Genomic DNA, 14,514 nt, shown 5'->3' on the forward strand with positions numbered 1-14,514 from the left:
GGCTTGCAGATGAGGTGGGCTAATGGAAAAAACACACAGGAAAAAGACCACGTGTGACAACCCTCCGGGGAGCTCTTTCTCCCGGTAAAACCACTCCGCCTAGGAGCTACAAAAGGTGACCAGGGTACGTTTACCATTTAACACCTTACTACACAGAAACACAAAATTAGTTATCGGGTTCCTTGTGAGAAGGACACCTGAGTACGGAGGGGCTTCGAGGAGACTGGAGAGTTAGATGTAGAGGACCCGGGCTGCTGCGAGCCCCCACTGGAGGAATCGCCACACAACCTTATGGGGGTGGCCAGACCCGTGTGCCCAGGAAACCGCGATGGCCGCGCAGTGGCCGCGCCATCCGGCCCAGCGTTTAAGGCGGGGAGGGAGCTTCTCCTCCGTGACTGTTGCCCTTGGACGGTCACAGGCCTCCGCGGTGTGGGGACACGTCATGCCTGCGGGGTCATGATGATCACAGCCCCGGAGACCTTCGTCTTCTCTCTCACCTGCTTCTAACTCACATCCTGGCGTGGAGGGAGCCCCAGAACTTTCTTGGTACGGCACGAATCGATCCAATCTATTCCAACCTACTCCTTTTCCGTTAGGTACCGGGCTCGTGAGAAGCCAAATGACCTCCTCGAGTCCCCGGCAGCCACCGGAATACCGGTCCGGGCCTCTGCCGCGGAAACGCCCCGCTCGCTTGGGGGTGGGGGCTCCCGGGCCCCGGCGGCGCTCCCCGCCCGCTGAGGCCGGAGGCGGGAACCCACTAGCCGAGCTCCGCGGCCGCCGCGGATCGCGGGGCGGGGAAGGGGGCGGTGCCGGGCCGCGGAGGGGGCGGGGCCCCGAGGCTCCTCCCCCCGACGGACGCCGGAGGAGCGGCGGCGCGGCCCGGCGCCCACTCGTGCGAAGCTGGTGCGCAGTGGTGGGCGCTGCGCCGCAGGATGGGCTGGTGCGGCTGCCGCTCCGGGCCGCCGCCGTCGCGGCTGCCGCCGCTGCTGCTGCTGCTGGCGGTGGCCGGCGCCGGCGCGGCCCCGCGCTCCGCGCTCTACTCGTCCTCTGACCCGCTGACGCTGCTGCAGGCGGACACCGTGCGCGGCGCCGTGCTGGGCTCCCGCAGCGCCTGGGCCGTGGAGTTCTTCGCCTCCTGGTGCGGCCACTGCATCGCCTTCGCCCCGACGTGGAAGGCGCTGGCCAACGACGTCAAAGGTGAGGGGCGGGCCGCTGGGGGGGGGGGGGCCCCCCCCCCCCCCCCCCCCCCCCGGGCGACCCCCTCCACCTGCCCAGCCGAGGGTCTCTCCCACCCGGCCCGCAGCCTCCGGCCCCGGGCCTCCGCCCATCTCTTCCTCTCTGGCCCTCGCACTTCCCCCGCGGTTTCCAGCCCTCACCTCCATTTTTGGCTCCCGCGCCTCGCAGTGTCTTTCCCCTTGGCCGGTGCCCGGAGCTGCTCCCCACTCCCAGCAGCCCGGGCCTTCACACCTGCTCTGACTTCCTGTGGGTCCTCAGCCGGCTTGGTGCCCCCATCCCTGCGCTGGCCTCTCCTTTGTTCCTCTAGCTCTGCTGACACCTTACGGCCTCCTCTGCTGTCGCCTGTGGCAGTCCCATTCCTCTCTCTTGGGGACCCGCGTCGCTTCCTGCCGAGTTCCCCGGCTGCTGTGGGATCAGTGCTGGGGAGAAAAGGAACTGACATTCCCTCTGCCAACCCCTTGGCTGGTTGACCCAGCTGCTCCATAGACGTTTTTTCCCAGCTTTACTTTGGAGACAGTGTTCTTGTGTGGGCTCTAGGCCTCTCCCGACCTGCTGCCTGCAGCTCGTTAGCTTTTGGGCCACATCTTCTCTCTTCCCCTTGGCCACGCATCGTCTCAGACCCTTCTGTGTTAACCCATGAACCCAGAGGCCTGACTGAAGGCAGCCTTTTGGTGTGTGTTTGCCCTTGCTCCGTGTTCCTGTTCACTGGCCTGACCCGTAGCACCCCTCATCCTCGATTCTAAGCCCTCAATTGTGAGACATACCATTCATTTACTAACAGCCTGAGGGGTAGAGAGATAACAAGACCACTAAATGTATAGAGATTTGAAAGTGTATGCTATTACAGAAATGGTAAATTAAAACAACAACGACAAAAACCTTTAGAACTGAAAAAATATGGTCATAACAGTAGTAAATATGTACAAGTGCTTCCTGTACGTCTGACGCCTTTCTGGGTAAGTACGTGACATGCATTATCTCCGAGTTTCCTTTCCAGAATTTGAGGATCTCTGTGGTGTCACACAGTTGCCTAGCCCAGATAGTGGGTGTTTGGTGGGTGTGGTGGTGGTGATTTGTTTCTGATTTGCTGCTTCTGAATGAAGCTACTTCCTGATTGTGGTGCTAGCTAGGGCCCTAGCTTGGCTCCACAACTGAAAATGATCACTGAATGAGGACTGTGGGGGTCTTAGGGAATAGGTCTCTTTCCTGAGAGAGAACTGGAACTGCTGTTTCCTTGCTACTCTGTTGGTATTAACTTTTTTTTTTTTTTTTTTTTTTAAGATTTTCTTTTTTAAACAATTCATTTGAGAGAGAGTGAGAGCACAAGCTGGGGCAAGGTCAGAGGGAGAGGGAAAAGCAGACTACCCGCTGAGCGGGGAGCCCACCATGGAACTCCATCCCAGAACCCGGGGATCATGACCTGAGCTGAAGGTAGATGCTTTGCCATCTGAGCCAGCCAGGCACCCCTGGTATTTCTTAATCAGCTCAACCATTCATGGTAGAATAGTGCACTTATAGGTGTTGGTTTCCAAAGTTAGGCTCCCGTGTCCCCCAAGCAGCTCTAATGGTTACTGAAAGGGCCAGATGGAAAGATGTATACATCTGTTAGCCATGTGGTCCTGGAAAGTTATTTTTAACAAAAGAGATGAACCATTTTATCTCTAGTGTACATGTGGCCATGTCTGCATGCTTCTCTGGTCCCATCACCTCAGTGTGCCGTGTCTCAGCCGCTCTTCACACTGTTTCAGTGATACCGACACATCTGGGCAGGGCAAGGGCGAGGAAGAGTGTTGAACATGGACATGGAACACCTGAGGGGACATTAGGTGTTCAGGGGACCTTGTGGTCCTGAAAATCACAAAAATCCCCAGATCAGTTTCCACCTTGAGGCTATGAGAGGTCTCTAATGGCTGCAGATGAACTTAATCTAGAAGACTCTTCTATCTTAAGAATGCTGGAGGGAAGGTTAGCTTCCAGCTGACTCATGTGTGTGACCTCTTGCAACCCAGAGTTTTCCAGTGAATTGCATAGCTAGACACTGACCCAGCTTACTCCTGGGTGAGGGTTGCCACTTCCAAAAGGGGTCTTGCCCTAGGGCCTGGAGTGATAGTCTTCCCCTAAAAAATGCAAATCGAAATTCAGTCTCCAGGAAGGACAGTGGAAGCACCAAAGTCTGTAGAGATGAACCACAGTCAGTGGAAAGTAGGAAGCCGGAGGTCTCCCAGGAGCCGCAGGGACGGCCTTAACAAGATCGTGTTGGCTCTGGGGTGGGGAGGAGGGGGAGAGCAGCCGCTGGATCTGGTATCAGCCTGCGATTAGAGAGACCCCCCCACTCCAGTCCAAGGGCGAGGCCCTGCTGGGAAGCCAGGGTTGTTCTCACATCATCTCTGTATTACTGAGTTTCTTTGAGAAAATGATTGTGGGCCAGCACAATGGCTGTGGGCTTGAACACCCTCTGGGGCCTGTTGGAGTGTGCCCCCCGCCTTCTGCCAATGGTAAGAGCTTCTGGGGTAGGAACACTGAGAGTGTGGAGGGTCATGGTGGGGAGAAACATTTTGCAACCCTGCCCGGCTGGCTTCGCATTTCATCTTGACTGTCTAGGGCCCCTTTATTCAGTGACTTGTGGGACGGCTTCTCTGGGGCGGTTGTCCCGATGGCCAGAGCGCTGGCTTCTAAAGATCTGGTCATCCCTTTCTATTCCAGGACAGCTCTTCTTGTGTCACCGTATGCTTGGGAAATTGATTGTGTTCATCTTAATCTTCATTACTCTTCACTGGCTAATCAATCCATAAATATTTGTTGAGTGACCTCTATGTGCAGAACACTGTTTACATTGCAGTTTGGGAAATGAGCTACACACAGCGGGAGAATTGAGAATTGGCAGCAAGGAGAAGCCGCGTTTGGGAAAGGCCAAAGGAGTGGCTCAGCCATTTCTGGTCGGAGCTCAGGGCAGGGTAGAGTCACAGAGGGCTAATCTGTCACCAGACCTTCATTCAAGCAGTTATTTATTACACACTTGCCTTATACACTTGCGTATGGGCCTTTGCAGGCCACTAGTGCGCAGAGATATACACTTTATGAAAAAATACCTGTGCAATCGGTGGGGGTTTTTTGCTGTTGTTTTTAACAGGTGAGTAACCCGCCCGAGATTGTACAGATGCTGGGGGAGGTTCTTTGGTTCTTTGAGCCCGTTTCTTTGGCTCTAGAACCTAGGCAGGTGGAGAGGTGAGTGAAGGAGGAGTCCTCCGGCCTGGGAAAGTGCCCTCTGCCAAGCCACGGAGACGGCATTTATAAGGTGTGGATGTTTGGGGTAACCCTGAACAGTGGTGGTTTCTTTTCTTTTCCACGGTGTAGGCCACCTCTCTTGTACCCCTATGAATACCTTAGTGCGGAGCCTGGCACAGGGTAGGAGCCCAATGGACACTTATGCAGGCCAATGGTATGACCCTCACAGGAGTCCTAATGAGAATGTAGTGACCAAGCCTGCTGCTCGTGCTCTGGCTCTCCTGGACTCGGCCCTGGGGTGTCAGCCAGGTGTGAACGCCAGGGAAGGCATTTTGTCTATCCCATGACCTCACTGCTCAGAAGTCTGCAGCCAGGAGGAAGGGATGCTGTGGTGACAGCAGGGACTGGCTAACTCCCTGTCGGGAGGACTCCTAGAGACTTGGATGGAGGTCTGGTTCTCACCACTTGACTAGTTCTTGCTGGTTTGGGTGGATCTGGCCTCTGTCTTAATAGGAGCTTGTTTAACATGGGGAGGACTTATGGTGTTTGTTTGAGTTGCAAAGGACAGGAGAGACCATCTATCCTGGTCTTCGTTGGACGCATGAGGCGCAGGAAGGAGACATGTGGAGCTCATGGTGGCCACTTCTGGCTATAAGCAAGTCATGTGACTCTGGGTCCATGCCCCTTCTTGGAGTGGTGTGTGGGGGCAGGGATGCTGCCTCTGACTCCAGAAGGAGCCCGTGACCCCCCCCCCCCCCAGGGCGTCTCCTCACTCGCCACCCAGAGACCATAGATGTCCCCACCCTTCCCCTCTCCATGTGCTCATTTCCTCTGCTGTTAATAGAGTAATAGAGAAATTACTTTGCCAGGGCGGTAATTGCACCAGGAGACTTTTTTCTCCCCAAGAGTAGGGCTGGGCTGATACTGCTAATGTTAGGTGTTAAGCCTGCAGGTGGTGATGTGTAAGTCACCGGACACCTGAGAAAGCCTCCCTTGCCCAGTTCTGTTCCCCGCGGACAGCAGCGCACTTCACTTACTTGCAGCTTTGCATTACTGGTGGACTGCCCAGAGAACGGAGCTCTCCGTTCCGTGTACCAGGACTAGAATGGTCAGGCCCATGGTGATTAGTAGCAAACCAGCTGTTCATTGTCACTATGGTTTATCAAGGTATTGACATTGATATTCCTGAGAAACATTTCTTAGCCAGGACTCTCAGCACCTGACTGGCCCCAGCCTACTCCCCCCACCTGCCACAGTACCTGGGGCAGGTAAGCAAAGGCACCAGTTCCATTTCACAGAGGGACAGGGAATCAAGGTATAAAGAAGGATAAGGAGTCAAAGAGCCACCCGGGAGCAAGGGGCTAATATTCCCAGGCATCCCTTCCCCCGGTCCAACTAGGAATGCCCCACTCCGCCCCACCCTCCCTGGCTTTCCTGGTTGGGAAGCCAGCAGAGTAGCTCTGCTGTTCCATCTTGGGCCGTCTTGAGACCAGAGGTTCAGATCCCAGATTCACCACTGATGCAGTACACCTTGGGCATGGTTCTCGGGTGGTTCTTTCTCAGGGGAGGAAAGCAGGTCTGGAGAGAATAGCTTCTGTGTCTCCCTGGAGGGTCATTGCACACTGAATGAGATAAGTTAGGCACAACGAACTCTTCGCCAACTCTCCATATGTGTGTTAACGTCATCTACGAGCCGAGTTGCTGACAGTGACTGGGTGCTTGAGTTAGAGTCCTGTGTCGCTTTAGGACAGCAGTGTTTTTACCATTGTCTCTTGCATGGGGTAGGTTGTGATCAAAGAGCAAAAATAGAAGGGTAATATCCTGCCACGAGCGAGGGGGTGAGGGAGAGAAGTAGGTTTGAGTCTCGGGCCCTTGGAAAACTTGGAGGCTTCAGTGCTTTTTGTAGAGTCGGGGGGGAGGGTGCGCACCCCCATCCAGGGGCAGTAGTGGAGAGAGGTCATCTAGGGCATGCTGTAGATACCCCCTGAGTGCTAGCTCCCTGTTCTCTCCCCTCCCCGCCCCTTCAGCCTTCCTGCCCCAATGGCAGGGACATACTCTGGCACCAGGGATGGTGGCCTGTATTCTTGGAGAGGACAGGAGCAGCTGAAGCCTCAGTCCTTGGCCACCTAGCCAAGTGGCTTTGTGAGACCCCTGCCGGCGGCCCTCGCTGGTAGAAGGACAAGAAATTGTGCCCCTTCCACCCTTTGGTCTGATCGACTTACTCTTTTGAGAGGTGCCAGATCTCTCCTGAGGGTCCCTGCACAAGGTGACCAGAGCCCGAGATGCAGGACAGACAGAGCCAAGTTTAGAGTGTGCCAGATGGCCGTAGGGGGTGACCTGGGCCTCCCTTGAGCAGGGAAGAAGCCACAGAAGGGCGGCTTGGGGTTCTCTTGCCTGTGATCCAGGACAAAACCCTATACCTAGGCAGCTCTTCTCATGTGCCTCACCTTTAGCCCTTGCCTGGACCCGTTAGGCTGGGGCAGAGCTGGGAGACCCCATTCTGGCACTGGAGCTGCTGGGAGCTGGGCCCTGGCCTGGGCCGACTGTGTCATGTGGTCAGAGGTCACCTAGTGTGGGCTGCATTGTCGGGAGGCCGGGCAGGGATACAACGATGAAGAGGCATTTAGGGACAGACAGGCTTGTAACCATGGAGGTGGCCGGAGCAGGGCCCTGAACACGTCGCTCACCCAGGCGGGCCCCCCGTCAGCTAAGTGACAAGCTTGCAGTCAGTCTCTCCCCTTGGTCCCCGGGGCTGGCCTACCCCGTGTCCGCACCCAGTTAGAGCTCTGAGCCACACGTTGGGCCCAGGCCGTCACCACCCCACGGTGTGTGTGGAGCTTGCCTTCCAGCCGAAGCAGGCTTGCTGTAACAGGGAACTTTGGTAGGTGCCCGAGGGGCCCCTGACCCAGCTTCAGGGGGCCTGCCTGGTAGAGAAGTCGGTTTTCTGTTTCCCAGATCTTGGGCCATGGCCCAGAATGGTGCCATTATTTCCTTTGCCAGCGAGTTTCAGTGGAGGGAGGCCAGCAGCCTGGAGCCTACTGCAGGAGCGGGGTGCCCGGGCAGCTCAGGGAGCCTTTCATCTGTCTCCTTCCAGACTCTGGCCTCAGGGCTTCTTTCCCGGTGGCCCCTTGCTTCCAGGTGCCTTTCCCTCCCTCCCTTGGGCTCCCTGCCTCCCTCTCTGGCACCTGTGTGCCACCCGGGCAAGCGGGGCTGACTGCCAGTACCTTCCCGAGCATCCACTCGGAGTTGCAAACCTTCCCCCTTCTGGAACTGATGCTCTCTAGAGGGCAGCAGGGACAGAGGCCATGTCAGGGGTCCCCGGGGGTTCAGGCTCATCTCATGTCTTTCTTCAGCCCCTGCAGCCTCCGTGCCCCTCGCCCCCCGCCCCCAGAATAATGGAGAAACACAGATGCCATCCCAGGAGCGCCCGCCCTGTGCTACTTAGCCATGTCCTAAGCACGGACTGAGTGTGGGATGACCAGACCATCTCTGCGTTCCTGAGGAAGGGATGACCTTCCTCGGGCGAGCCCCAGGGGCAGGTGCTCTGGGCACTGGTGTGGCTGGAGTACGGCACGGGGCAGGCGAGCAGGCAGAGGTGCCGGCCCCTCTTACTGACCTCATTGTTCTTCTTTTCCTTTCAGACTGGAGACCCGCCCTGAACCTCGCTGCCCTGGACTGTGCTGATGAGACCAACAGTGCCGTCTGCAGAGACTTCAACATCCCCGGCTTCCCGACCGTGAGGGTGCGTGACGGGGAGCGGGGAGCAGGCGTGCTGCTGGAGGAGCGTGTGGCCGGCTGTCCCATGCCACCCCCGGCCCCGGAGCTCCATGGGGTCCTCCCATGCTTCTGGGCTTGATCAGCTTCGGGCACAGCCGCTGGAGCACTCACTGTCCCCGTGCTTGATGAGACCCCTGCCACAGAGGCAGACAGGGGCATGAATTGGGAGGTTCGTTGGGTCTGGCAAGTTCTGCCCTTTAAAAAGGAAGGAGGGTATTTATGATGGGCTGGTTTCAGCTACTCTGATTTAAGCTGTGAGGTGGTTATGGCCTGGGCTGGTGAAATCCCACAGCTCCCAAGCGCCTCTTCTCCCAGCCTTAGAGGCCTGCTCTCACCCTATAAGCCCCAATTCGGGCTGTGACCCTCTCACAGTCAAGATCAGATTCAGGAGGCCTGATGATCTTCCAGAAAATACCAGCAAGCTTCCTCCTCATCAGGCAAGTGCCTTGAATCCAAGTAGCTCAGAAGTGACCTGTCAGGGTAGCCTCACCCCGTGGTCAGATGCCAGCACCTCAGGCAGCAGGGATCCCCGTCACGGGAGCCATCACACCCAGCACATGAGGGCTCTGTCACCCCGGCTCTGGCTGAAAGTAGCGTGAGCTCTCCAGTGTGGCCTTGCCCGACAACCTGCCCACTGTGGGGCATCGACAGCTTAATTACCATCTAAACAACTTCCAAGGCTCTGGGAAGCCGAGAAGGGCAAGGCTGTGCAGTTACACTCGGTGCCCTTCCAAGGGCTCAGGCCCAGCTGTAATGCAGTTAGTTTGCTTCCACATTAAAGAATCAGAACCTCTCTCCCTACCTCCAGCTGTAATTAGCCTCCTTCTACCAGAATGGCATCTAGAAAAGCATTTCTTCTATAACCACTAAGAATAATCCGGAAAGGCCTCTGAAAGCTAAAATTGCCAAGTATTGTCCCCTGAACAAGATATCTGAGCTCAGGGTCCTCAAGTTCCAAGCAGAACCATGAGCCGGATCTCAGCCTAATTACTCCAAAAGAATTTTTCTGGAAAGCCAGGCTGCGGCAGGAATGTCCAGCTTGAACTCCATGTGACCTTTCTGTTCCTCATGCCCAGTGAAATCCTGCTGGGTTCGAGATCCCCACAGGCTGAGAGGGCTCCGTCCAATGTTCTTGTTACCACTCGGGGCCAGTCCTAGGCCCCAGGTTTAGCCGAGACCGGGCTGGTCTGGCGAACAGGTCCTGCCATATCACTTAGAGGTCCCAGGAGAGAGATGGCTTATCAGTCATCTCTTTCAAGTCAAACACCTCCTCCCTGGCAGGGCAATTGCTTTGCCATATCCTAGTCCCAAAACATGTAACTGAAAATATTCCAAATTACTCTCTGGGGGCAGACGAGGATCTCTGTTGCTTTGGCTGAACCAGGGTGAGCAGCCCTGTGTGAAAAGTTGTGGGAAAACCAGTGTGTCTGGAAGAGTCCTCATTCACAGGCTGCTGCTTCTCTCAGCGAAGATTGGCCGTGGGGGTCCAGCCCCCTGGGAATGGGACGGGCATTGGTGCCAGGGCTGGGTGAGGACATCTGGCGGGAGGAGGCGGGTTCTGTGGGACCTGGCACCCGGGGCTTGGTGTTTCTACCTGGGAGAGACCGGGGCTCGGTGGGTGTGAGGGAGGTCCCCAAGTTCCCAGCGCCTACCCAAGTCACGCAGCACACGCAGCCCGAATGCCTCGTATGATTAATCATGTCCTGCCCCACCCAGCTGGCTGTGGGAGGAGAGCTGGGAGGCCTCGGAGCCGGTCGTCTGGACCTTCCCCAGCCTCCACATGGGCAGTGCCTGGCTGGGCCTGGCAGTTCAGTTTCAGCCGAGAGAGGCCCTCAGTGCCCTGTGCTCTGGCCTCTACTCCAGGGGCCAAGTGCTTCTAGAGCCGGCTGGGTCTCTGCTCTAAGGCACGACCGAGTAAGATATGTACTCTTCACAGAGAGATCCAGAAGTTGGTTTGTATGTGATCACCAGCTCGAAAGTTTCATAAAACAATATTCATTCTTTTTTTTTTAAGATTTTATTTATTTATTTGACAGACCAGAGATCACAAGTAGGCAGAGAGAGAAGGGGAAGCAGGCTCCCCACTGAGCAGAGAGCCCGACGTGGGGCTCGATCCCAGGACCCTGGGATCATGACCCGAGCTGAAGGCAGAGGCTTTAACACACTGAGCCACCCAGGCGCCCGATATTCTTTCTAAATGCAGTACACGCTGCTATTTTCTATTCCATATATTTTTTAAATTAATTTTTTTGAAAAAATACTAGCAACTCACTAAATTGATGCTACGGTTTAGGTTGCTTCTAATGTTTGCAAAAGGCTGCTCAAACAGATGCAGATCTCCAGAGAGTCTGGCGTGCCTGTGGGCATCACGGCTGGACTCCCTGGGAAGCACTGTGGGCCCTCCAGGTCGGCCTGGCTGCCAGTGGGCTGGAGAGAGAGCCCTGTGGCCCTGTCTGCTGCGCCCCTGGGACTGGGCGGGTCTTCACTCCTATGCATAAAGGCTGTGAGAACTCGAAGATGAGGGCACACGCTGAACAGGGGAAGAGAGAGTGTTGCTGGTATCATGGAGACAGACCCACACATGAGTCTGGGCCACCCCCAGGTACATGTGTCATTGTCCCTTTCCTCCGCCTCCTGCCCCTTGTCACCATTTGCAGGCAGTGAGCTTCACTAGCCCAGCCTGTTTAGCAAACACCCAGCCCTGCAGGGCCTGCTGTGTCAGGGGCCCTTCAGACGGGAAGAAAACAAAGGTGTGGGGGAGGCTGGGAGGGACGAGCTGGCAGCAGGTTCCGGCTGGCGCTTAGGGAACCTAGAGGCTGGAACTCTGGGGGAGGGGCCTTGCCGTGGGCCACAGGAGCGCCCTCAGGGGGTCATCCATCAGGACCCCTTGTAGCCAAAGGCCCAGCCAGGATTCAGATTGCAGAAAGCATCAGCGCTGGGGTGGGGGAGGACAGAAGTTTCCCCTTTGCAAGATTCTTAGGTAATTGATGTGGGTTCAAATTCTGGCCCCACAGCTTCTGTATGTACTAGATGTGACTCAGAGGGTTTAACAGTGCCTCGGCGACAGGCCTCAGTTTCCTTCGTCTGTAAAAAGTGGGATGATAGTATCTATACCTAATAGGATTGTTGCTAAGTGTGAAGTGAGGTCTTACACGCGAGAGGGTGGAGACACCGCGTGGTATTACCTGGAGTTCAGTTAACTCGGCTTCCTTCCCGCTGTCCTGTCTCCTCCCTAAGTCACCCAGTGGAGCTCCCAGTAGCTCCTCTGTGGGCGCTGCATTTAGGCTGTCTGTCTGTCTGTCCATCAGCAGCTGTTGAGTGAGTTGAGTGAGTACTTGGCCGGGGGCCGGCAGGTGGTGAGGGATCCGTATGTGGTAGATGGCAGAGGAGCTCACCTGGGCTCACTGAGCCCTTTCCCTCAGAGAGGGGGGACTTCCACTCGGTGTTGGAGGATGTACGGGTCTGGGCTAGGAGGGGAGGAATGCCGGCCGGGGAGGAGGGAAGAGCAGAAGCCCTGTGTGGGCAGAAGTGTGTCACAAGTTGAGAAGGCTGGTCTGGCTGGGCAGAGGCTCCTGGGGAGGGTTGAGGCAGGGCTGTGGCAGGGCCCTGAACTCAGGGCTGGGAGGTGGATACCCTTTGGGGGTACAGAGGCTCGGCTGTTACCTTATGTGGCTCTTGTGATGGGGGAGGGGTCCTAGGGGGTGACTTCTGCCTCTCTCTGGAGGAAGGAGATGGGCCCCCCAGCCCCCTGCTGTCCTCCGGCCTCCTCCACAGTCAGTCTCCAGCGTAAGAATGGTTAGGTGTGTGGATCCTCCTGGGCTCACTGTAAGCTGTTTGGAGATGGGGTCGTTTTCCTTGGAACTTGTTTTAAAAGCTGGGCCTCGTGTCATCGATGGTCGCTGTTGGGAAGCGCGCTGCCCGTTCAGCCTTGACTCCTAGAAAGGCAGGTGCTCCTTGATATTGGTGTTGATTTTTGACAGTTTGGTAAGACCCACCTCGTGCCTTTGGGGAGCCGTGGAGGCCTTCCAGCAGCACCAGTGCTGGGGAGGGCAGACGCTAGTGATGGAGGGAAAGGGTCCCGGTGACAACCGCTCCTGGAAAAAAAAGACTCACTGCTGACATCTTAATTACCTGTTCCCAAGGAGTGGTGGTGGTTTCCCCTGGGGAGGCACACGCCTCCAACAGCTGACTTAAGAAGGATGCCTTTTAATAGGAGGACAAAAATGTGCCCTGACTAGATTTTAATATGATTTTCACATGAGCATCTATGGTGATCAAAGGATAGAGGGGTTCTCTGTTGGACTGAACAGATGTCTTGTGAGTACTTCCGTGTCCTAGACACTGTGGGGCTTGCCGAGATGCTGAAGTGTGGCCCTGTCCTCAAGAAAGTTCAGGTTCAGGTTCAGGGCACCTGGGTGGCTCAGTGGGTTAAGCCTCTGCCTTCAGCTCAGGTCATGATCACTAGGTCCTGGGATTGAGCCCTGCGTCAGACTCTCTGCTCGGCAGGGAGCCTGCTTCTCCGTCTCTCTCTACCTGCCTCTCTGCCTACTTGTAATCTCTTTCTCTCTGTCAAATAAATAAATAAAATCTTAAAAAAAAAAAAAAAGAAAGAAAGAAAGAAAGGAAAGAAAGTTCAGGTTCCAGGCCCATCGTAGCCGAAGTGTCGGAAAGAAGGCCAGTGGAAGGTGTTTCAGAGTTTGGGTCAGATCCTGGAAGGCTTTGAGCACAGTGAGTTTGGACATTATTCACTAGTAATGGGGAGTCGTGGAAGAGATTTGAGGAGGAGGGACACGATCAGACTAGAACGGTGCCACTAAGCAAAATGCAATGAGGAGCAGTTGGAGAATGAAAAGACGGAGCAGATGAACATTTCTGAGCTCACAGACTGGTAGGGATTGTTGCATTAGTCTAGGAAATAGGTGGTAAGCTCTGGTCCAGACAAGGCAGCCGGCCCAGAGCACTGCTGAAGAATCACAAGGTCAAATTCATAGACCTTGTCCTCTGACTGGCAGATGGAGGTTGCGGGGGAGAAGAAGCTGGTCTGGTTAACGGGGGAGGACATGGTGTGAGACAGGGAACACAGATGGAGAAACAGGTTGGGGGAGGGATGACTTGGTCTTGGTCGGGGGGCTGGTACCCGTGTGGAGGGCACCAGGAGGAAGCAAGTCTAGGACAGGTGAAGGCTTGAGACAAATGATTTGATGGCAAATCATTTAGACCAAGTACATGATGTTGGCAAGGAAGACAAACAGTAGGCCTGTTTGTTCACTCATTTACTTGCTCCCTCATTCAAAAACATGGACACACACACACACACACACACTTTGTGACAGTACTTCCCAGAGAAGAGTGTCGAGCTGATACGTGGGAGGGAGTAGGAGCGACTGGGGCAAGAGATCATGGGGGCAGTAGACAGGAAAGGAGTCAGGGGAGCGGCTAGGACAGGGCTAGGGGAAGGCCGGGAAGGTAGCCAAGCTGGCCTGGTCGGTGCCGGATGAATCAAGGGAGGTGGCACAGGAAGCCAAGAAGGAGCACATCGGCATATGTGGTACCAAACATGGCAGACCCGGCCATGTGGGGAGGGTAGGCAATGCCACCCTGAGACCCGGCAGAGAAAGCAAGTGGGTGAGGGGGACAGTGGGGTCAGAGAGGGGCAGTTGGAGAGGCGGAGCAGACACTGCTTGGAGAAATCTGTCAGCCCAGGGAGTCGGGGTGTGCCGTAACTGGAGCGGGGAGGAGGGCGTCTCTCGATTCCCACCTGCCGGCCCTTCCTGTCCCTTTTTTTTTCCTTTTTTTAAAAGAAATTAGATTAAAAGGATCGGAATCTACTTGCAGGCCTAGGGAAGTTGCTGGCAGAAAGGGGAAAGAGAGGTTAATGGACAGGAAAAAGTTCCTCAGAACATGAAGTGGGAGCCAGAGCTCCAGTGCTGTCGTCACTCTGGAAGGCAGATGGGAGGCTTCTGTGTGTGACAGCCCAGGGGGATATGGAAGGACTCGGGAGGACTTCCCGTGACCCTGCACTTCAAGGACTGTGTCTCCGAGTCCCTGCATTCCTCTGGGTCAGTCTTGCTGGGGCTCCTGCCCGACCGCCCTCAGAACACTCAGCCAGGGGCCAGCAGGCTGCCTTTTGATGGAGGTAAGACCACCCCCCTTGCAGTGAGGCACCTGCTCAGATCCGGGGGAGGCTGTGGTGGCCGAGAAAAGTGACCGCGCTGCTGAAAACAACAGCTGTAGCTGCGCGGGTCCACCCTGAATTCCCACCGTTCAGGGAACTTG

At 55.9% G+C, this 14,514-nt stretch overlaps 1 protein-coding gene across 1 annotated transcript in view; it reads left to right on the forward strand.

Moving 5' to 3' along the window:
• The first annotated feature begins 843 nt into the window (after positions 1 to 843).
• The window catches only part of QSOX1 (quiescin sulfhydryl oxidase 1), a 33,954-nt gene continuing 20,283 nt past the window's right edge, over positions 844 to 14,514 (forward strand). The window contains exons 1-2 of the mRNA XM_059412707.1: positions 844 to 1,197; positions 8,103 to 8,203. Coding sequence (XP_059268690.1) covers positions 933 to 1,197; positions 8,103 to 8,203 — 366 coding nt within the window. The 5' untranslated portion in view covers positions 844 to 932. The remainder of the gene's footprint in view (positions 1,198 to 8,102; positions 8,204 to 14,514) is intronic.

Source organism: Mustela nigripes, chromosome 10 (genome assembly GCF_022355385.1).
Source record: "Mustela nigripes isolate SB6536 chromosome 10, MUSNIG.SB6536, whole genome shotgun sequence".
Classification (NCBI taxonomy): Eukaryota; Metazoa; Chordata; class Mammalia; order Carnivora; family Mustelidae; genus Mustela; species Mustela nigripes.